General features: G+C 36.1%; 1 protein-coding gene and 1 long non-coding RNA gene across 2 annotated transcripts in view; both read right to left on the bottom strand.

Annotated features, from left to right (window-relative positions):
- The window catches only part of LOC132931633 (uncharacterized), a 108,969-nt gene that overhangs the window by 16,226 nt on the left and 66,427 nt on the right, over nt 1–26,316 (bottom strand). The window lies entirely within an intron of this gene.
- On the bottom strand, nt 5,313–25,206 carry LOC132922213 (sal-like protein 3). Its single transcript, XM_060985622.1, has 2 exons — nt 24,349–25,206; nt 5,313–9,397 (listed from the first exon to the last, which is right to left on the bottom strand). Exons 1-2 carry the CDS (start codon nt 24,638–24,640, stop codon nt 7,860–7,862), a joined length of 1,830 nt encoding a protein of 609 aa, XP_060841605.1. The 5' UTR covers nt 24,641–25,206; the 3' UTR covers nt 5,313–7,859.

Raw genomic sequence — 26,316 nt, 5'->3', positions numbered from 1 at the left:
AGTCATCGTTAAATATTGATTTGATTAAATATTTTAAATTAAAACTGTTCACAACTCGAATATCGCAGTAATTGCAGCTAACTGATCATACATCATGTAGATAACTGTTATATTTTTGTAAAAACTCTTAAATAATAAAGTCGACTATTATGTCATTAATTTGATGGTGAAATTAATAGATATTTATGTTATTGGAAGATAGCAGCCAGTATAAGAGATCGCGAAAACTACGAACTTATATAATACACAAATATTGTGTTTCATTTATTCGTGGTTTTCTCTGGATAACGATAAATGAAACTCAAATATTATTTAAAAACCATTGCCAACTTAATTTTAAAACGACTAAAATTAATTTGGGCGAAACGCGAAGGGTTGATTTTTGGCGAAACGAGTTCCTCCTTTACAATTATCCAGGCTGATAATCCCTATAACCACTTCATAAGTTAGGTTCGAAAACACATGGGCGATTCACGAGTTCATACTATATTTTAGACTTTATAATATATTAATGGAAAATATTGTACTGTGGTATTATGAGTTTTTGTCGCTTTGGACAAATACGAATGGGAAATTCGTAAAACTACATCTCTATAAAGTAAAATATATTACCAGTATCGTTATAACTGTACATGATTTATAAACTATACATTTTAATATTATTTAATAATATACTAAAAATATAATGTACTATGTTGATATGTTATACCTCAAGACTACAGTCAAAGCTTTAATCGCAATCTTTTAAAGTTTTACTATAGTAAATAATATATACACAGATATTTGCGTTAAAAATTCTGAATCGTTCATAAATAAAAACAAATATACTATTACACTAAACATGTCGTTCGTACATATTAAATTGTAATTAAAATTTCAATGAATTTTCGTTCAAAAGGGTTAGAATTGATAACGAAGCTATTTTCTTACGGATTTCGTGAAGTATACTTAATAGTTAATACCTAAACAAGTTTACACATTACATACTATTATGTAGGTATGCGCATTCCGTATAATTTGTTTGAGCGTGTTTATGTAAACATACGTCGGAAAACACAATAATTTATTTTGGACGCCGAAGTTACCTACCACCGTCTTTTCAACTAGTATTTAAAATATATATAATCTTTGGCGGTAGGTACGTCGTACGCACTGGACGCTGCCGCTATCAGCGCGTAATATAATAGGTACATGCAAACACGTCGTTAAACTTTCATTGTTTTATAGATACGAGCAGATTATTTTACATATATAATATACTCTCTCATAGTCTCATGGATAATATCACTCCTTTCCAACCACTCGCCCACCCAATAACAACAAATATATGTGTGCATAACTTATTTATTATATTTATGTACAATATACCATATACGTATATAAAATATACGAACTTCACATATAATAGGTAATATAGCCTTAAAAACGGTTACTGACTACTATATTATATACTTGATTATATTTCCAGTGGTGTATACGCATATACCAAGGTTTAATATTATGTACTGTTATACGATTATGTACGCAAAACTATATAAGTAGTTTTTGAAATACGATTTTTAATACACTTTACAGTTTACATACTGCAAGCGGCAGCTACAGTTTTTTTTTAATAAAACCTATATATATTACAGTATAATAATATTATACAAAAAGGGTGTATCTGAAGAATTTTATGTTTAAATTGCTCGAACGCCCATATAATATAATATGAACCTAAACTAAAATTCGTTTATTTTTTTTTGGGGGGGGGGGGGGAACATCACCCAATCAGAACTTTGCAGGGCCAGCCGCCTACATGACATTTAATAATATTATACAATCGTATATAATATACGATATATCTGATTTTTCAATATTTTTAAAAGATTTTTTAATTTTGTTATCACACATTTCACTCACAGTATTTAGTTTTGTACAAAGATTTACATTTGTTAACTCACGAGTTTTGAAAAACTTATTTCAATAGTTGCATCGTTACATATTAAATATAATCATTTACCTATATCACGGTTTTAACTGTGACCTATATGTATAAAGTTAAGTATCCTACCATCCTGGGCCCCCACACGAGTCCTCTCAGTGGAGCTCAGTACGACAGTAGTCATATGAAATTAAATTATATAAAAAAAAAAACAAATAATTTAACTATAAATTACTAATTTTGAAAAATATAATACTAATTAACAACAAAATAAAATAGGCACACGTTCGAAGAGCACCGAACATAAAACTAATTAAAAATACTACCATGACGAATTTCCAAGATTTTAATAAATAGTACAAGAAAATGTACCTATAAACAACTTTATCAAACATACAAACAAGATATGACACCGATCAACCGCGGTATAGTAGCAGTAGATGGTTTATAATTATTATGATACATATGTACTATGTTCTTGAGGGCTGACGATAATTTAGATCAATTCGGTTTATGTATTATTAATCAAAAACGATTTTTCGGATGAATAAAAACAAAGTAAATATGTGTGTAGTGTGTACAGTAATCTTTCGTTGTATCACATCACGAGGGATACAGAAAAAAGTTCGAGATATTGAGTTTCATATTAATGGTACTTATATTTTAATGTAATGAAAGTTTTAAGGGGCTTTTAATTTAGTTCGTTACAACGAAAAAATCAAGATGTCGAAACTCGAAGTTAGACATAATATTATAAGAATCTATTCTGTACGTCTGTCTTTATATAATATGTTCCGTTTTATAGAATCAATATTTTCAAGATCGAATACACGAAATATAATATTTCACGCCGGAAATCGCTTAGGCAGTGAAAATATTATATTCTGGTCGATTATTGGAGCAAATGTATAGTAGCATCGTATTAGATGTACATAATAATATTATATAATACGCAGTGTGCGCTGAAAAGTAAAAAAAAAAAGTTCTCGAAAGGCACACTAGGTCACTATGTATGTATATATACATAATATATTATAATGTACCAGCTAGGTAAATAATAATAATATAACAATATTCTCGTCTGGTCACGGCGACGCGCACGTTGCGGTACCACTGCGGCGCGGCGGCGGCGGCACAATTAAAAAGGAGAAGAGGTCTGCGCTGAAAACCACTTCGAGTGCGGTGCGGTGCATGCGGGGCAGACGACTCGCGCGTATACGCATATATACATAGTTTAGAGAGGTTTATATCGGATATACCGTCTAAAGGCTAAAGCAGCTATATACATTTGTGTATATGCGCCAAGTCACGTATATTGTACGTACGTACGTACATACATATACATATATATATATATTCTGCGAGGGGGTGAAAACTACCCTTTCCCCTTGGTCCGCCATCAACGCAAATAACCGCCGGCCCGCGGCTCACCTCGCATCTCCCCGCAGACGTCGTATATATCGTTCTCGTATAATGTATAAAGCTGACTCTACAAGTTTTATTTTTTTTTCTTCCCCATTGCGGCAGTTGCAGGTTTCCGCCCCGGAAAATGCACGCGAACGTTATAATATACATTGTACGCACTACGCATATATCTGTAATACGACGACGGTATATAATAATATGTATGAGTCTTATAACGTCGCGTTAGTGCGATCAAATTCTATTATTGTTATTATTATTATTATTATTGTAGCGCATAAACGCGGAGGATACACACTCACACTTACACACTTTATATTATAATATAATATATTACCTACTACTGCTGTGGTACGTCGTCTGTGTGTGACCTATAGCTGCGCCGCCCAACTTATATATACACATTTCGTACGCTTTTCGGTGTGATTTATAATGCGCAATAACGTGCGATCTATATGATATTATATACATATTAAAAAACGATTTTTAAAACGCACGCGAAACGCCTAATGATTATATAGGTTCGTAGGCATAATACGGGTATTTACTCAGAAACCCGATTGCTGCAGTCCCGGCGAAGAAAAACTTGTTGAAACGCGAAGAAATATAATATTAAAATATCGACTGGGAACTGTCGCCGTACTGATGACTGCAGTTGTTGGCGTTCGGCGGTGGCTTTGAAAAACCGCAAAACCGTGATCCGGTTGTGTTCATATACCGTGGTCATAGCCCACTGGTAAGACCGCGGTCATAGCCCACAGGTAAGACCGCGGTCACTGTTGACGGTCATTCGTGTTAATCATATAATATAGATTGTGACACGCACAGTATTTGCTGTATTATCGTCACACAAATGCATTGCCTCGCGTATTAAAATATTAATTATTAATTATGGATCGAAAACCTGAAAAATAAGCATTGCCATTGTTCGATAGGTATAGGTATTAGTAGCTAGTCTATACACGAAGGCAGAAAATGATTGAACACCGACTTTCTTTTTTTCAACTATTTAATAATTTTATTTATGAAAATATACAATAATAATAAGAATATTATATATTGTTGAGAACGTAACACTACGAAATAAAATATAGGTATGCGAAAAATGTTCGCTGCCACTAATTTTAATATAATATAATAATAATAATATAATTACTAAACAAATAAATAAATAAACTGTTATTTCATCATTAAATCTATTACAATAATAATTTATAATTTTCTCCAAACAAATACGACACGGACAATCATAATATAATATATCTGTTTAAAATATTTTCGTCATACAAACTCTACACGTACGTAATAATAATAATAATAATAATAATTATTGAGCAAAACTACTGCGTTTCGATCTTATATATAATATTATATTCGGCTAATGAATTTTATTATTATTTTTAAGCTTAATATATTCAATCGTGAGTTTATAACAATTTCAAAGTTTTTTAATTTATATTTTTGTATATTCTAAGTTGGACTACTCATTTGAAAAAAAACAAACAAATGAACGACTTATTAACGCCTATAATATAATATTATATAAATATTTTTGCTCTGTCAATTTACGACACAATCGTACGTGGTCGGACTCCACGGCCTTACAATTTTCAATCACGTCATATTATATTGTAAACCCAAAAATCGCGGTCACAATGAAAAAAAAAACATTAAAAAAAATGACTGGGTACATTATAATAATAATACATTGCGTACATATATTATTATAATAATACATTGTCACCAGCAAAACGTTGTAAGCATAGACGAACGGAGGCACCGCTGTAGTATCGTAATAACACTTTACATATTATTATATTATTGTTATTATAACTCTTCCAGTTCATCTTAGTACTCGGGAACTGTTAAAATATGAAAAAAGTGGTCTTTAAACTATATTTTATTGAAAAAAATAATAATTATTTTCAATATAATATTGGTAGTTTTCGAACTGTTTTTTTTCAAATCGTAACACTAGTCATTAATTGGACGGGTTATATGCGTCCGAATATCGACGATGATATCGTGAATGGACAGTGATAATTACATTGATATAGTAAGTGTTTATGTTAAAAATTTACCCTCTATGGGTGCTGAATTTTATGCCTGTTCTAGTCTCATATTAAAAACGTCCAAAAATGATTCTCTTTTTCACTCTCTATATATAATGTATATATATTTTCGGGTAGGTACGTTATCGTCGTAAAAACGAATTTTTCAAGGCCACTATGTGTGTTTTTAAACAATATTTATTTTAGATCATTGAAAAACGGCATCCAAAAATATCATCATTATTATTATACCCACCTACTATAATGCGCTGCTGCAGTGTTACAATAATAATATTATAATTGCATCTACCGCCACGCGTATGTATATACGTATTATATATACCTATATATAATATGTTGACATATAATTTTAATAATAATAATAAAAAAATGTACAAAAAAAAATAATATTCAATACATTTTAAAAATTCAATTATAAACAAAATTAAGGACGCGGCGCCAGGTCGTTCTAATAATATTCACTTCCGAACAGTAATGCTATATGATATTATAATAGGTACCTATTACCTCCGCCCAAATCTAAATAAAAATCGAAATTAAAATAATAATAATATAAATAAATGAATGAATACAAATGTAAAATACACAATAATATATTATGATATAATATATTGCTATAGGTTTCACAAAATTATTGCTCTACGCTCTACAAGAGGCTCCCGGAAGGCGTTAACGTTCACGCTCCCGTTTCTCCCTCTACAATTTTATTGCTTTTCGAATACGTACTTAAATGTATGAGTTTCCTTAAAAGTATATCATCGTTAAACATCTTACACGAGAGTCCAAGGTTTTTGGACGAAAAATATAAAGTTTACAAAGGTTTTTATTTATATAATATATATGTTACATACACACATATATATATATATTTATAATAATATATACACCGAGACATTATAGATAGAGAAGAAAACAAAAACAAAATAAATTTTATCATAGTGTTTATTAACGTGTAGAGAAAACGTACATCTAATATAAATATTTGTAATATATAGTAATAATAATATTTGAAATTCGAAAAGAAATATATTTTAATAATTATTTTTTCTTTTTTTTTTATTCTTACATTTTTTCTTTTTGTTCCTAATTTTATTACATTATTGAGCAGACGAGTTGGTTACGTTATTGCTTTTTCACTATATTAAAATTTTCTTAAATCTATATTATGTAACATAATTAATATTTTAATCTACAAAAAACAATTTTTGGTGTCTCAGTTTTTGTACTCTAATCTCTTCCATCTAATCTCAAGTATTGGGCTTCGAACAAAAACGCGGGTAAATGTAATATTTACTAGGAGTTTACCCATCATCGACTATATCATATTGATATTATGACCACATAATTACCACAATTTATTTTAGTCTTTTAATTATAATTTATTTAACTATACGAAAAACTTCTTAGTGTCTATTAAGTTTTATTTACAAAATACATTATTTAATTATTATAATATAACATAATTAATTACGTTATTTTTTTAACATTCAATATTTTTTTTTAAATTTTTTTTTTATTTTTGAGATCGCATTCTCTTATATATTTTTAGTATAGTTCATACCACTCTCGCAGTAGCTCTACTTAATCTAAATGACTAGACCACACACTCTGACATATACGCGTGTATACATCCAATTAAAATTAAAAAGAATTAAAATTATAATACAATATAATATATGTTTAAAAAAAAAAAAAAACGAAAAAACACGCTTCAACGTGTTTAAATAATACACGTTGCTTATAAATAATAATATGTATAATGTATATACGCATTAATCAACCACTGGCAAATATTACTATTTACTATACACAGGGTTGTGCAAGGTTAGGAACCAACCGCACATTTGTATTTAACTTCTAGACTATTTAGAGGCTATAATAATAATGTGAGATTTCATGCAAATATAATGTCCGTTTGATGAAAAAATTCAAACATGATATGATTAAAAATAAACAGATAAAATAGTAATAGTAATAATAGTAATAATATATTCAAATAAAAATTGACTTGTAACGCCGAAACAAAACAAAACACGCTATTGCACGCCCCTTTTCGCGAATGAAAAAATAAAAGCAAAGAAAAGAAATGTAAAACTTAAACCGATAGAATATTTATGTGTTGAAATGTTGTTACGGTATAAATAATAATATAAAAAAATATACATAAAATATAAACATATAAATACTATCTGTGGAATAGAAATTGACTAGAAACTCGTGACTAGTGTTTAAATGTGAAAATAATAAAAAATACCCACCTCTAATCGTTTAATAATAAAATGAACTAGGTTTTTAAGATTTCCGAAAAAATTGACTATAACGTACGACCAGAATATGATAATAAGAAAGACATGAAAATATATATAATAATATAAAATAGTAAAAAAAAAAAAAAAATTACAATAATGACCAGAAAATACTCGACACGCATGCGCGCCGGTTTAGGCGGTGTGCAGTACCGTTGGACGCAACAAGTTGAGGTTGGTGATTTCGGCGGTAGTCGTGTGATGCTGATGGTGTGGCTGCTGTTGGAGAAGATGTAAGTGCGCAGGCGAGTGGTGTTGGTGCGATGGTGACAGTGCGGCGGCCGAGGCCGATGACGACGACGACGACGACGACGATGACGACGACGAAGACGTAGACGACGCCGACGACGACGACGAAGAGAGTGACGACGCCGACGACGACGACGAAAGCGACGAGGGCGATTCGGGCGCGGTGACGGCGGGCACTGCGGTGGCGACGGGCAGGCAGGCCGACTCCAAGTGCTTGTTCAGGTACGACTTTAGGGCGAACGACTTGAAGCACCGCGGGCACGCAAAGTTCTTGTCACCCGAGTGGGTCTGCATGTGGGCGCGCAGGTTGGACCGGTCGGCGAACGCTTTGCCGCAGTGCGCGCAACCGTACGGCTTCTCGCCGGTGTGCGACCTGAGGTGGCCCTGCAGCAGCCACGGCCGGCTGAACATCTTTCCGCACACTCCGCACGCGTGCGTCAGCTTGTGCGTGAGCTGGTGCATGGCCAGCGCGGGCATGCTCACGTACGGCTTGCCGCACACGTTGCACCGCTTGGCAGACTGCGAGTCCAGGCTCCGGTGGGTCTGCTTGTGCCGGGACAGGTTCGACGACGTGGCGTACCGCTTGCCGCACTCGGAGCACGTGTACTTGGACGGGCGGCTGGCGGTCGCGGCGCCAAAGTCGGCGCCGATCACGACGGCCGCGCTCGCGGACGACTTGTCGTCGACGGCGCACTCTTCGCCGGGCGCCGACGAGGCCGCCGTTGCAGACGAAGACGACGCGGACGCGGCAGCGACCGCGGCGGCCGCCGAAGACTTGCGTTTCGAACGGCCGTCGCTGACGAAGAACGCCTCGTACGTGTACGCCACCGTTTTGCTGGTGGTCGTCGTCACGGTGGTCACGGTGGACAACGGGATGGACGGCGGCGGCGGGCGCAGTTGCTGCAGTTGTTCGGACGATTCCTGTTTGACGGCCGTCGGTACGACTTGCACTAGTTGTTGTTGTTGAGGCGTCGGCGCCGGTGGTTGTTGGAGTTGAGTGACCGGCTGCGGCTGCGGCTGCGGCGGCGGCGGCGGAGGTGATTGCAGTTGTTGAGGCGCCGGTGGCGGCGGCGGTGGCGGCCGGCAGACGACCACCGGCGTGGATGCGCTCAGGTCGAGTATGGCTTGCGCGGCGCTGATGTCCTCCTCGGGCCGCGGCCACTTTATAGGCTTGTGGTCGTCCAGCGAATAGGGCCGGTAAATGTCCTTCTTCTTGGGCGGCAGCGACAGGGCCACGCCCGTGCTGGTGTACGTCCGCGGCCGCTGATACTGGAGCACTGTGAGCACCGGTGTTGCAGTGGCCGGCGTCGGCGGCGCCGGTGGCTGTTGCTGATGATGGTGTTCGCGCGCGGACGGCATGGCGGCGACCACCGACTGCGCGTCGGCGGCCGTCTGGTATTCGCTCTTAACGGTTCCCGCATACTCTGTAAGCAGAAAAACAAACATTTTATAACTTACGATTATTATCCGGCGGTCGGAGAACAGTGACCAAACATCGTAATAAACTAATAACCACTAACCGGTACCTCACGATAAACACAAAATTAGACGATAATATTTATTACAAGTTTTATTCGGAGCGTGTGCAAAAAGTATGCTTTTCCGTGCTGAAATAACATTTTTAAATTTCTGGAGATTTCTCAATACGATGAAGTGATTATAGTATTTATGTTGATGGATGACAGTAATGGTAAACAGTTCAACATATTAAATGCCTTGAGTAGGATTATTAGACTTTATAATTGAAATTTAGCAATCACGGTTCCGTTATAACGGCTCAGAATCTTGTTGTTCGCACCAAATCAAATAAATATCGTATAGGTACAACGATTTCACTAGTTATAGTCTTAAAAATACGTAATTAAATTTAATAGCCACTTAGTCATACGTGACACATCGAAGTAGTTGAGTGATGTTTTCAATTCTCGGTATACCGCACGGTAACGCGTAAACACACAGAATACACCGTGAAATACAGTGACGGTGTACTAGAAGACAAAAATTTATTTTCTTACGTCTTTTTATGTAGAGTTTGAGACTTACACCCGAAGGCTATACCGCGGTCTTGGGTATCATATATTATAATATTTTATGGTTTACAATGTAACGATAACTATGTGCGTCAAATGATAAATTTAGTTTTTGCCTATAGTTTGGCAGTGTCACGCGGAGGAAGCTGTCAAAATAAAATTGCCAAGGGGCTCGAAAAACTTAAGCACGCTATTCGACGCCGTGTTTTATCGTCCGGTCCGTATAGAAATAAAAACAAATTTTACAAACGCGCGAAATAACAACATCCGATATGCGAACAAATCTATATAAACGTTCGACGTAAATTCGTATAATTAGACTTAAAAGGAATCTTCCGCCGTCCGTGTTCATTACGCTGAAAGTAAACCCATTGTGAACTCTATCGCGAGAATACAAACGAATAATAAAGAACGCGACGCAGAACAAATAATAATAAGCGTGGGCTGGAAAAACGGCGAGACAAAAGAGCGAAGCATAAAAATGTTTAGTATAATAGTTGTTTTAAGTCGTGAATAATGAACGTCTTCAAGAGATTTCTTATGGTGAAATAGTCTCAGGATTAAAAAACACGTTTTTGTTCACGACAATTATGTGTACTCGTTGTATTATATAATATTATTATAGTAATATATTATGTTAAAATTTAACGTCGTTAAAACGTTAAAAAATTATTTTTATTTATTAATTGATGTCTGATTAATTACTTTCGTGCAGAAATATTCGTGCAACGAACGTTGAATATTAAACAACCCCTTCAGAAATAGTTTTCAAACGCGTAACGACTAAATATGGTTTTAAATATTTAAAAAATAAGTCCCGGAAAATAACCCACTTTAAACACTTCGTTGTACAATAAATTTTAATCCGTTTTGTTTCACGAAAGTGGATGAATAACGTCAATAGGATTTCATATCAACATTAAATACCCTATAAATATTATGTTTAATTTATGTTGTATCGTTTATAATAGTAGTTGCTGTATAAAATAATAATATTAAAAAAAAAAAAAAAAAAACTATAAATTCCTACACAAAAACAACGCATTATTTTGTTAAATATGATTGATCAATATTTTTAAAAATACATTTGTACTTAAATCAAGACTTCTTAAACCGTATTTATTAGCATTATTTTTATTATTTTTCTCGTTTCAGCTATATTAAGAGTATATTAGGACACTATTAGGTTCTATAATTTCTAGCTGCAGAGTAAGTTTTCATCGTTTTAAATAATACTAATAATATCCCATATGTAACGACCCCGCGGATTTATAGGGGTAGTTTTTACACTTATCACTACGATTAAACGTGCAGGTTTGAATAGTTTGATATTATGTGTCGTGTTATACATTCGTCGAGTCGCCGGCGTGTCGAGAACCACGTATTAATATTATTATATCATGATATTCGCGTCTAACGATATAACTGCTGCAGTCGATAAAGTATATGTGCGGTTATAAAAAGTCGAGGTGGTTCAGCACGTATAATACGTAGGTACTACAGGAACCGATAGTTTTCCTGCGTATTAGACACTAGACGGTAGACCGTATTTATATATATTATAGGTATTACATATTATAATATATACATAATATAGTAGTCGGCGGGGCCACGGTCACGGCAAATTAGCCTAATGGATATCGTCTTGAGCTTTTTTTTTTTTTATTTTTTAGGTAGAGTGTTTTGGATTGACGTGTATTATAGAGCTCATGTTTTTGAAATTATTGTGAAAAAATAATGTACCCACACGTACAACGAGAGGGTGAGTTTGATTTTTAGGTGGGGTGGGGGCGAGAGAAAGAAAGAGAAAAAGAAGACCAATGCACAAGTCATATCGATTGTTCGGCAAACAATAAAAACTTTCCACGAACCCTTATACGACTATAGGTACACACTTGCACGCGCTTCCCCCTCCCAAACAAGTCATTCGCAATTTCTATGCCAAAGTACATATTATATTAGTTATTAATGTCGTTTATCGTATAACTTGTGGCGCGGGCCGAGTACAGTCTCAAGTAGGTGTATATAAATAATAATATATCTGTGTGGAATAGAGGGCGTCGAATAAAATCGTTTGGTTAACGATTTCAGTTTTTATTGTGTATAAGGTATAATTATAGTTTTGAACTATATATTGTTATATTACGTTTGCTATTAATATTGTATTATTGTGGTACCCACTATTTACAGCCACTGCAGGTACCTACAATAATTCAATGGATTATGGATTCAGACTAATAATGGCTGCACTCGTCAAGAGAAATAAAATATAATATATAATATCATGTTTTTAATGGATTACCCTTTCATGTACATTTGATATAGACTTCAAAGATGTAAAAAAAACATGATATTCACACCAAAATTTATATTATATATTTTTAAAAATATTTAAAACCGTAAATAATCAATAATAATAGTATATTACATAATATTATGTGTTATATTATAACCGTCTACAGTTATGTTCATTAAACCAAACGCATAAAACTCCTTTATTCGTAATTTTTTTTATAAATTCTCTTGTCACTATGGTTCCTACAGCTTACACGAAATACGAATGCTGACTAAGTTCTAATAATATTTTAATGTTATAAAATAAAAATTGTAAAGCTCTATCCTAATCAGATAATACATTTTTCGATTAAAATTATACGTTTGGCGTTTTCAAATGATATATTATGTAGTTATAAATTTAATATCTGGAATGAAGCACAGAGGTATCTGGGATTTTGGAACTTTCGTATGATACGATTTATTTTTTTTCTTATTTGGTTTTAGCGCTTATGTCTACCAGCGCCATTTATAATATCGGTAAAAAAATATATATTTCTTTAAAAAACAAAATAATACAATATTATTATTATCCTCGTCAAACCAAAGACAGTTGTTTCTTATCATTATTCTCATACACTGTTTTTCTTAATTTCTCTAATTTAATATGTACCGGAAAAATACAAATTAAATCAAACACTTTGTGGTGTTGACATTTTTTTAGATATAGTTTAAATTAAAACAGTTTTTCGTTTAAATTTTTTATGTAAACGCGTTTAATAATGATTACTGTTCGTTAAAAATATTACAATATCGTGGTTTGTATAATTACGAAAGATAATAAAACATTAAAACAAATAACAATTTATTTGGTATAAGTTATATAAAGATTTGCAAGAATATGAAAATAAAGTCTTGACCGAAATATGCATAAACATTTCGAGTCACGTATATATGCCATGTGATACGTTATCATTATCATAAAGTTTAACAAATACATAATACGTTGACGTTTTTTACGTTTGAAAGAAATTGGATTAAAAACTACCTATTTTTTTGTGTACATTTTATGCTATTCTGCGGCATATATAGACGGTCGGCGGCCCATGTAAATTTGCATATTTTCTACAAAATGTAAATAATATAGGTATATAATATAGTTACACGGGGAATCCTTTCATTTATGTACTAAATATACCACTCACCTGTGTCGGTAACTCAATACTCCTACTGCACAGTTGTTCCTGGGACTTTTGGAAAATGAGAACGATATTATTATTACCAGCCGTGCCGTGCCACGCAGTATCGTTAATCCGATTGGTAAATGTGGTGATGGTGGTGTAAAACCCCGTCGGAAAAACAATTTGCATGTAATGAATTATTTATGCAGTCGATTTTTATTAATAACCGACACGATTATTGTACCTATTGGTGTCCGCGAGTGTGTATGTGTGTGTTTGTACATACTATAATATTATAGTACTTTCGGGTGTTAACAATAATAATGGACTTTTTCCCGATATAATGCGTTTTATGCGTTCCGCGAGATCGATACATTTTCAACGCGCAGAGGCTGTTAATGAAACGAGAAAATGAAGTGCTACTTGATTAATTTTAATTGATTGTTTGCAGACTTGGATGTTTTCCCGTACCCCTCCTCCAGTCACACTATAATCTCATTTTTTTATTCACAAAACCGTTCACAAGTAATAATTATTGTTCCGCGATTAAATAAATTATAATTATTCGTGAACAGAAAAATTAAATGTTATTATTATTACTATTATTATTTGTAATCGTTGTAAGCGTTCCAATTAATAAATTATTTTATCAAACGCGAACGGCGACGTTCATCGAACGATTTATAATTATTCGCCGGGACTTATCTGACGATATATAATGTAGACAAGTTTTTGTTCGAGAAAGACGTCGTATACGCGGTTCGTTAGAAACTTAAACCGCGAAAGCATCGGAAAACTCGTTGGGCGACGCGAAAGACAATCACGAATATTGTATAAAATAATAATAATAATAATAATAATCTAATAACACGCATAATTAATATTGTCTCATACGAGTACCTCTTTTAGTCGGTTTGAAGAAATACATAGTACGGCAGAACTGGTGACGGTGTTGCAATCCGTATTCACTTGATGACTATACTGAAACTGTACTACCATCAACGAACGGACGAAAAAAAAATATGATATTATAAAATGACGTCGACGATGTCTGAGAATAACAGTTTATGATCATTCGATCGCGACGAAAAGGGATCAGAGATTAATTATTATTTCGTTATCTATTGTAAAACATCTCGGGGACCGTGTATATAAAGCAGCGGCGGCAGCAGTCATCGATGGATATACCGGCGCCGCCGCCGCACGACGACTGGGTGCCGGTGTGGCGCGTGCGGGGATCGATGTCTACAGGATAAAAACATATGGCCAACAGGTGGAAGATCAACACGTGTGATACCTGTCACGTCGTTTCATTTGAATTCGAACGCGTACATGCGAATATTACTGGTGGCTGTGTGTGCAACGCGTACACCGAGTTACGATAATATAATGATAAATTATTATCGTTACTGTCGCCGCAGAAGAGCGGACGGAGATGGGCCCGCGGAGATTAAAACTAGGTATATAGCAAATCGGTTCCCTCGTAGGATCGACTATATAGGTACATCATTCTTATGCGACGTTAGTGGGAACGTCGTGAAAAACTGCATGTGCATTTCGTTTTATATTCGGCGAGGAGAGGGGGGAGACTCGTGCCGAAAACGAGTCGAGAAACTCAACTGTATATTTTATACAATTCGAAACGAACATAAAATAATTAGGTATAAAATGTACTTATCCACCAGACGCGATCGATTTGCTACCGTTTATCCATATTATGCAAACCACCGCCACCGGTTTCTGTGGATATCGTCCGTGTTCAAAGCTCGACCGCCTCTTAGCCTTTAGAAGTTTAGAATCTTAGTCTGTACGTTTCGTTTGCGCAAGCGCGTCCTCTAGTCCCCTCTTTGGACCGATACGCACATGCGAAAATACGGGAGTGCGACGTGACTAGCGATAGACGACGACCGCGGCCCAGTGCGTCTTATCGGTATGATTTATTTTTAGTCCGTCGCGGTTCTGCGTGTACGATAACATTATTACGCACACGATTACACAATAGTAAACAGTAATATTGTTGTTGACGTCACGAACTAAGATATAATATATCTTAGTCCGTGGTTGACGTTGTTCAGACGGTCAGATTTTAACGTATCGTTAGAGTACTTAGAATTTGTATCATCTGTAAGAGTGTATAAGACTACACAACTGAACACAACTGATTAAACTGTTACAGCTGTGAAGCTCAGAAAGTGCTGAACCTATTTTTTTCTATCTGTTACGTTTATCTAAGAGTGCATGTTTATTAAAGATAAGAATGTCATACCCAATAATAATTTTTACAATGCTTATAAGTCTACTATGGACGAGACGTGTTTTTAAATGCGATAGTAAGAATGATAATATTATGCAATGTGAGCGGCGGAGAGAATAAATTATTTTCCTACACAGTCCGCGTGTCAATAGAATTATTGTAAAAATAATAAAATTAATTTCTCTTGCCTACCCAATCCCAACATTTATTTAAAAGTTGCACTTACGGTTCTGTAGACACGCGAAATATCAAGTGGGTAAATCGAATTTTAATTAAATACGCTGTTGTGCTCAGTTAGTCAGTTAGGACAAGTGTGTGTGTGTGCGCGCGCGTGTGTATAGTCAACGCGAGTTTATAATATTATGCCTTAAGGGACAGATGATCCAAGACAAACGCCGGGAAAAAATGATGAACATTTTTTTTTCAAGACTATAATACTATTATATTATATTTGATCTTTAACTCGAAGGGAACTGAAATCGGTTTCAAGTGTTGTCCGCAAGTCTGTAAGTATGCAGGCGGCGGCAGGCGTGGAAATAAAAGAAATTTAAAAGTTTTCAAAATATAATGTATACAATATCACCTCTAAGACTTTCAATTATGGCCGTTCAGGGAGTTTAGAGATAGAGAATGGGAAAAGAAAAATCGTTGTTTTTGCTTGGAGAATCGCGGGACCTATTTAAGGTATAAAATGGGTTAGGTGAGGGGAGCAAAAAATATACGGGATAGAACGAGAGAAAAAAAAACTTTATATATAAATTCCCTGAGGATAGAGTGGCGGCGGCGGGAGCAAATCTTGTTTTTCTAGATTGCCCGAGAGAAAAACCATCCCCTCTTGTGTTCCGCGTGTCCATGTCTCGTTTTTAAATTGCTCTAAACGCAGACAACAATTTTTCCCATTTCTTATTTTTATTTTAGCCTCTTCTCCCTCTAGTGCCCTCTCCCGCCGCGCCCAACCAAGAAAAACGTTTTATAATACACGACGATGCAACCGTTCCTTTCCAAATGGCACTATAAAGCGTAAGGCCCCGTGACCTTTGGCAAACGTAAAAATGTCATAGCCAAATAATCCCGTACAAATGGCCCGTGACTCTTTTCCTGGAAGAGCGGCTGTGTTTACATGTCGTATTACCAGCGTATACGTAGGTACACGTAAGTAGGTACGTATATACTGCAGCGCGTGTGGGGAAAACGTATAAAGTAGATGGCATAATATAAAGCAGATATTATTATTGTCGTTCGAAGCGTTTTTGTTTAATACGTGCTGCAGTAATAACCTCCCGAGACATACATCACTCGACAAAAATATACAAAAGCCGTGGTCGATCAATATACTGTGATCCTAATCGTTTGTTCGAATTCTCTCGGCTATATAGTTAAGTGTGCAAATAAATAAAATATTATATAATATATTATATATTTATATGCTTATATGCAGTAAACACTAAACATAATAACATAAAAATATTTATTTACTTTCACAATTGAATAAACGACCGCGATGAAAAATCCCTAAAGAGTTGGCGAAGACTGTAGGTGGCAGTGGTGGTGGTGGTGTTACGCGGTGTCAATCAGTCGATTTATAAAAGGTTAAACGAACTGTGAATTGCGATGAAAAAAAGGCAAGTTGTAAAATTACGGTTGAATAAGACGCCACTGCAGAAAATAGATTCAACGTATATTATATAGAAGTAGAACGTTTTCAATATGATAAAACTTTTATTATTATTATTTTTATTCGTTAAGTCTTGTACCTACAACGTATTCGTACATGTCCTGTGTACACTTTTTGCCAAACACGCGTGTGTTCTGTGACAACTATAAAAGCATGAACGTCAGTAAAACTAATTTAATTCGTATAATATTTCAAACAAACTTACGACGACTCCACGACGGTGGTGGCTCGTTAAACGGGTAAACACACAGAACATTTAATCGCAACGGAATGATTGTATCGACTCATCTACTGCTATTGCAAAATAATAATAATAATAATAATTATTATTATTATTATTAGGTATGTATAGTATATTTGAATAATATTTGAATTTGTTCAATACCAATGAAACTCGGGAAATGTTAAGACGGTCGCGCGTCTTCTCAGGATTCGTTGAATATACATATTATTATATGTATGTAGTATGTATATATGCACAGAAAAAACTACGAATAAACACGACCGATAAACGTCGGTCACGTCAAGTGTTTGTTTGCAAAGCGCAAAGCTCCGGGATGAAAATACGAGTATAAGCGTCGCCGCGGGAGACAGAAACGCTTTATATATTTTATTATTTATATAACACATCATATTATTATTACTATTAAGGTTACCGTTCGATGCGTCGTTTATGTATATTTTTTACGTCTAAGTACGATTTGATATTACTTATCACGTATATATAGGTAGGTATATGACAGGGATCACCAATTAATCATTTCGAAGAGCCTGAACTCTGAGAGTTAAGTAAGTTTTGGGCGAAGGGGAATCAACGTTTAATGTACGTGTTTATATTATATAAAACACGTAGAAACAAAATCGAAAAAGTCAAACGACAATTAATGAAAATCTCATTTTAATTCACCATAAAAAAAAATAATTTTAATAATATATTTCTTGTCTACGTGCCAGCTAAAGTTCGTACACGGGTCGTATTTGATGGTATAATAATAAATAATATATAATACATAGACAGCTGTGAGTCAGGTAAGGTGCATGATTGTTATAAATTTCACATTAATATTAAAGTTTATACACAAATTTTATTATACGGTTTACTTGATCGAATTCACGAATACACGACCTCGATAGCCATCATTTGTTAATCAGGAGCATAATAGTGTGGATTTAATATTTGTATTATGGTAGGTAATTATATTATATTCTCCAGAACTTATAACTTATAAGTATTGGGAATAATTACCGCAGACCTATACACTCCTTATTCAAGCTTTAACTACCCTTATAGTTATTTAACTTATTTTTTTCCTTATTATATTATTTGTACGTTATTGTACCATTATTATTTTGGCCCCCCCCCTCCTCGCTAAAATTGTACCCGCGGAACTAGCGTATGATCGGATCGATTGGAGGCAAGGTGGTGTTCGTACAGTTGGCATGGTCAACGGGACTTTAGGACTCTGTACGGAAAATCGACGGGCGCGCGGAGGGTGGTGTGGTGCTGTGCTGGCTTATTATATACGAACACCGTGTTTTTGCACGTGGCGACCGTAAACGCGCGTGTCCCCCCCGCGAACAACTGCAGCAACAGCAGCGGTCTACACGCGTCTACTTCGACGACCGGCTAGGTTTTTGCCCACTCGCAGACGGCTATTATAATATATATAATATAATAACATAGCGGTGCTGCACCGGCCGGCGAGGAGTCTCGCCCTCTCCCGTTCTTCGCGGGGCGGACGACCGGTGGCAGAACGGCTCCCGTTACACCGACACCACCGCACGCACAATATATATATTATATAATACGCGAACCAGTTGTCCAGCTGCAATTGTTTAATTATACCTATGTGTGTGTATTATAAATAATAACTCATAGACGTCGGGGCGCGCGCGCGCATATTGTTCCGGTGGTCGCGTGCCAGGTGCTACCGACAGGAGCCCTATATATGCACACACACACACACACACACACACACAGACTGCAGTGTTTAAAACTGTTTTAGTATACAATATATATATATATATATATAGGTTCCTACCTCTTCACCCTGGTACATCCCTTCGCGGGTGTGTGTTTTTTTCTACTCTCTATACTCTACTCCGGATTCACGACCCCTCCGATAAAGTTCACGGCCCCTATACGTATTGAGGCAGCCACAGTAGGTATACACCTAACCAGTTATATGCCATGCGCGCGTGTGTGCATATATATATAATATATACACACCGATCTATGGCAGCGGCAGCAGCTATATGTGCCGAGATCGACCAGCTGTTGATCGCGCGCGCGACGAGAGCTGCAGAGTGCAACAAGCGCGTAAAAGCGTTTCGACCCCCTGCAATCACGTTCCCCTCGTGCGGATAAAAATGCGAACCGTGACACGCGGACGATGATGACGAAAAAAAAAACCAGTTCGAACAATACCCGCACCCCTCTTCACCCGGGGACTCGCCGTCACGAATATTATTATGACGTATTGTTTTCGCGCGGCGAGAGAGCAACCCTCGCCGGTGGCCGATTTTCAATATCCCGTAGTATAACGTTATTATTGTAGGTAGAGGTATATTATGCGATTTGCCGTGCATTGTCACGTCGTCGATGCAGACGTCGGTGACGAGGGGCTCTCAAATTGATTGTACGGCTCCGGCGGGATGATAATAATTATTATGGTTCGTACTCTATGGAAAAAATAAAAAAGCAATCGCGAAATACCGTCTATGTATACCGCTGTTGCGCGATGAACTGCAGATCGGAATATCATATTTCATTATTATTATTTTATAAAACTCTCTGGCAAATCGAAGAGTTTGCGAATGAAAAATATAATTATAACATATTTATATATAAACATCTGACTGATATGGTCGACGGCCGAGTTTTTCGCGGTGCGGTCCCTTTACAATATTATTACGATATTAGTGTTATTATGCACTTAGGTAGGTACATATGGGTATTGGATATAATATATAACGAAACGTCATGATTCGCGGCGTTCGGCATTCGCATAATATAATGGCGTATTGCCCACATCTCCCACTACCTCGCCCGCGTCCCACCACCGACGCAAGTAAAGTACTGGCCTAGTGTGGGCACGTACTCCGCTGCGGCTATATTATAATAATATTATACAGCGTGCCACGGTACAGTCGCATCAATGTTATCTCTTCTGCTCGGGGAAATATTTTGCCGACGGTTCTTCCGCTCCGATTGTTCGCGACCACGGCCGCCGCGTGTGTGTACGCGGCGCAAAGAAATAATCCATTAGCTAATGCGATCAGAGCGCGCTCGTTGTTTGCCCACCCCGTCATCGCCGAAACGGGTTACCGGCGATTTAATTTTTTCTCTCTCTCTCTCTTTCATTCGATAATTTGCCGAAACAAACGTTAAAAAACGCGAGCGCCAATAGTAAATACGCATTCAATCCGCGAAAACGAATATACGTAACCATGTATGGGATACCCAATACCAATTATAATTAATACTGCAATTATTAAGAGACTTCATCAGCTATCGACAAACAATACGATAAAACAGTATTAGGCTACCTACTAGCTGTCGCCGTGATCGTGTGTTTAATTTCTCACGACGCAAATTATTATAGGTGCACCCTATATGTTATGTAATATTATAGAATTTTTTTTTTTTTTAAAGGTATAAACTATACTATAATCTATAGTCACTGTAGATCAACATCTCTCTGTTATGCCATTGTATAGTACTATGGTAACTATAACGTATCACTCTTATGTTGCAATACAGATAAATAGCAATACATGCTGACTGAGAATATAATATATATACGTATTTCTTTATCGACTCGTTTGCAATAATATATTATCGAACTAATTATCATCCGAAATAACTGTGGTGAGGTGTATATTGTGATTTATACTATGTAAATGTGTGGTTTCAAACTGCAGTTGGCGAATTGAAAGCGAAACATCGCATTATATTTATCGAATACGTATAAACGAGAGAAAGAGATTTAGTCTAAGTATGATACGCGATGAGGATTAATATTCGTATTACTATAATATATTATCTGCACTTCAAATGTTTGCAATCGTTATTAAAATAGCAACTATTACATAAAACTTTTATTTTGTAATTTTGAATACTATAGAGTTAGTTGATTCTTACGCTGTAAGGACGTTATTACGAATTTATATACATATTGACAAATATACTGGAATACTTTTACTGTTCCATAAGGCCACAGGAATAATAAGATAAATAAATATTTTTTTCTTTTCAACTTAACTATAAATATTATTAAATTTACTGTCAGTGGTAACAGTTTGTGTTTTTTTTTTTTAATTTTCGAATAAAAAGTTATAAAAAAAACTAAAAAGTATACGTGATTGGAAAAATAATAATATAAATGTATTAATTGTAGAAGTTTCGCCGCTGTGTATATACAAACTGCACGATGACATAATTATAACACATTATAATTAGATTTGTTAGAGTGATGTAAATTATCCAAATAAACGCTATTTATTTAGATGAATCATTTTAGAATAAACCTCTGTAATAGGTATACCATCGACTACATCGGAATAATAATACGATCGTAATATCGTAATATCGTACAGTAATGGCGGTTTTGTCGATTTAGTCACATAAACTTCATGTAGCCGTCGGTTACATAATAGTAATAATAATAATAACTGTTATTAGAAAACAGTGTCGTAACTTTTAAACGATATTTTTCGACATAAATATTACAAATTTATTACGATGGAGGGGTGGGCGGGACGTGAACGATGGACGAAAGTTAATGGGTCAAAAGTCCACTTCAAATATATATAAATATATATATACTACCCGTTAACGGAAAATTAAGTTATCGTGGTTATATTTTGATCCCTTGATAATTTTAAACAACCGCGAGTTGCTGTGGTTTTTTTTCATTCGGGATAATCCACAAAAAGTGTTATTAAATAGGACGAAAAAAATCCAAAAAGACCACATATTATTGTAATTTCGTATTTTCTATTTTATTGAGAGAAGGGTAGGTAAATAAAAAATATAGACTTATCATAAATTATCATATATTGTGTATTATGAACCATCAGCGTGATCACAGGTAGCTGTTTATTATTATTATTATTATTATATATACATTATACATATTCGAAGAAAAAGGTGGGAAATTCGGTGCACCGTTATTGTTACTATTATTATTTTCAAACTCCAGGAAACGGAATCACGATTTATAGGTGCAAAAACCGTTTTACGATCGGCACCCTCTTCGTCGTTCGTTCACGGATTGCCTTGCTCATATCTCATGTTATCCTCCCCAACACACTAAGCGCAGGTGGAGGGGGGAGGAAAGTTCATATCTGTATGCGTATCGCTAGGGTTTGGGATTCGGTTTATTTTCGTCGTTATATTGTTGCCAAATGGGACCCGCTGTAAACCTAAACGGTTTGTCAATAATAGATATAAAATATACGTATGATTATGTACTCTATATATACAGGCATAGTGGCGAGAAAAAAAATATGGAAACATGAGATAGTGGCAAAGCTTTAAAAAAATTGAAAATCAATTTGTCGTACATACATAGGTAATATAAACTATTATAAAGCTTCGACAAATCGTGTATCGGAAGTCTATTTAATTTAATTTATGTTATGCTTTTAATTTTTTATTTTACGAGAGAAACATTGTAAAATTACGAGGTAAAAATATACGAGGTATTATATTCATTAACAAAATAAAATATTTTTTTTATAGTATAATATGTATACGTTGGTAAAAAAAAATGTTCTACATTTATTCGGTTCGACCGTTTCCGTCATAATTTTATTCACGGATTAAATTCGTGAATAGATACTATCGAAATATTTTTTGTAATGAGTTGATAATAAATTTACGTAATGAAACATGATATTTTAATGTATATTAAAAAAATAAATTAAGTAATAAAGTTCGATTTCGGAATCAATTTTTTCAATTCGATAATATGAGAATTGAATGAATAAAAAATTTAAAAATCATATACCTAAATCCAAAATAAATTTTTTTATCAGCAGCATTACATGCATAATTCAAACAAATTTGACGAAGTAATTAATTTATCATTATTCATTGTTTTAAATTCAAACTATAATTAATTATATACTTTTATACGAAAGCAAAAAAAATACATATATAATTATAAAATGACAAGCGGCTTGTATAATTGAAAGAAAACTGAGTAAAACATTTGTTTATTTTTAGGACTTATTAACGTTATCATTTGTTTTAATTAAAATATAACGTTTGTTTAATATCACTAGATATCAATCCGAATGAAAATATCAATTATTTATATTTTTATTTAAATTATTCATTTTTTATTTTTCATTTTGATTTATCGAGTTTATTATTTATACGTTTTCAATACTCGATATACCTACTTTATTATGGAAATATTCATTACAAAAAATGGATAGTTTAATATTATAAATAAGGGTTTAGAATAGAAAAAAAAGTAAACTTTTTTTATTAATAAGATAGACGATATTTTTTTACTTCCGTTATACTAAATTATTATACATCTACATAATAGAAAATATTATAATATTATACACGACGAATTATTATTGAAAAAAAAACAATTTAAAAAACGTATTTTCTTTTTGGCTCTGAATAATAGTGCACGAAAAGATATTTACTGTGAGACTGTCGTTAACGTATATTAGATATTTCTAAGCATGCGGATGACTCGTGCTTGGCGTGTTTGGTTTTACTTGTTTATTTAATTTTTTTTTAATATTGCGCGTAGATAAGATAAGAAATTACAGGATTAAACAAAATCACTGATTAATCGTATTTCCACCGACAGCAATATAGTACAATACAGTGAATTATACATTGATGATTGACGTCTCTATACAGTATAATTATGTACATGGCCTAAACATATTATTTATTTTAATAACGCAAAAGCTGAAAAAAATCAAGTACCTGTGAGATAATGAAAAGCTGTGCCGGTGCAACACGGTGGCGGACTCGGCGCGGTGGCTCCAGCCGGCGGGCTAGACGGTCCCCACGCGTGATGCTGCTGATGGTGGTGGTGCTGATGGTGGTGCAAGAGCACGGTAACCGGTGGTTCCCATTGCGGACCGCTGTGCTTTGCTTGCTGCTGCAGTGGTGGTGGCGGCGGCGGCGGCGATGACGGCCGCTTGCTGTCGTAGTCCCACGAACACTCGTTGGCCACTGCGGTCTTCCACTTCTTGGGCATTAGGTACCGGGGCATGGCCAACCGTCATCCGAGATCCTTAGGGCCGGCTGTTTACTCGGTCACGGAGACGGTATTTTAACAATATATTTCGACGTGTCGACTACGATAAATATGTATAATATTCACACGGAACTGGTTTTAACTCGTACGGTTAATTTTTTTTAATGTATATATCACGGTTTATTAAACGTCGTCTGCCGCAAAAAATAATAATGTCTGATCGCACTTTCGCGTCTCGATTTAAATACGGACGAATCGCGATGGTTCGGCGGGATCAACGGGGAAGGATAAATAAAAATAATAATAATAAAAAAAAAAAAAGAATAAATTATTTTTGAATTAAGGAAAAAAAAGATTAGAACCTATAACGTGGATAGGAAGACAGACAGACAGACAGACAGACAGACGGACAGAGATGATGTAGTAGAGACAGATAGACAGGCAGAGACAGAGAGAGAGACAGACAGATAGAGAGAGAAAAAAAAAGAAAAGAGATAGCGCGAAGAGGAGCACCGAAGCGACTAGACGAAGTGTTTGGTACGCGAGTGCGTTTGGAAATGTTTGGTGGCCGGCACTTATACCGCCGCCGTTGCAGACGCTGCGGTCGCCTCCACGCCCCACCACCCCGTTCACGCCACGGGGGTGTCGCCCTATCGAAGGGGGTGATTATTATTGGGTGCGCGCGCACCGCGCGCCACCACCGGCGGCGCCTGTTGCGGCCCCGCTGTTGCGCGGTGGCGGTGGTGGCGGCGGCGACGGCAGTGGCGGTGGCAGTGGCCGCGTTGGCGGGCGGGCGTACGGTCGTGCGCGCCCCTCGCACACGAGTGCGCGCACACGCACGCACGCACGTACGTATACAGTATACACGTGAATACGCGCGCGCGCAACCCCTACACACAATAATGTATATATATAAGCTTACACGGTGGGGTAGTCGTGGATTTTGGGAGGGGTGAGGAGGGTCGTCGTGTTATTGCGGGACGGGGAAGGCCACCGCCGCCGCATCGGTCGCCAACTACCCCTATTCGCACGCACGCCGCCGTCCCCCCCTCTCACCGCACCACATCGCCGTATATGCACATCGTCGTCGTTGTAGTCGTCGTCGTGTATATAATAATAATAATAATAATAATATAATACGAGCAACTACCACCAGTAGACACGGACTGTGCTCTGCTCGTCGATTGAAAGCTATTTATTTCCATAACACAACATGCAACACGCCACTGCCGCCGCCGCCGTCGCCTACTCCGCGGTGCAGGGTTCCGTCGTTTCGACGAAATTACACACGTCCTCTCTCGCCACCCCCTTTCGTCCACGCCGCTGACAATGCGTCACACCACTTCTCCTCCGACTACACACACACACACATATATAAATATATACCCCTGCAGCACTGTTGCGGTCCGACCCCTAACCGTTATTACGGTTGCAGTGTGTCCGTCCTTCCGTACGCGGGTGTGCTTTGCTTTCGGTCGTGGGTCAGGTGGGCACGCCGTAAAAAACGACATGATTTTGTACACACAGTAACTATAGGTATACACACGTTATTATTATGTCGTCGTAAGTGTCCGTGCCGCGATAAGGGTTATATGCACGAGGTTTCCGCAAGTTTCCGACGCCAATGATCATCTGTAACAGAGGCCGTGGGTCCTATATATTTATAATCTCATCCATTTCGATGGTTCCTT

Source organism: Rhopalosiphum padi, chromosome 1 (genome assembly GCF_020882245.1).
Source record: "Rhopalosiphum padi isolate XX-2018 chromosome 1, ASM2088224v1, whole genome shotgun sequence".
Taxonomy (NCBI): domain Eukaryota; kingdom Metazoa; phylum Arthropoda; class Insecta; order Hemiptera; family Aphididae; genus Rhopalosiphum; species Rhopalosiphum padi.
This window is presented reverse-complemented; position numbering and strand designations above follow the sequence as displayed.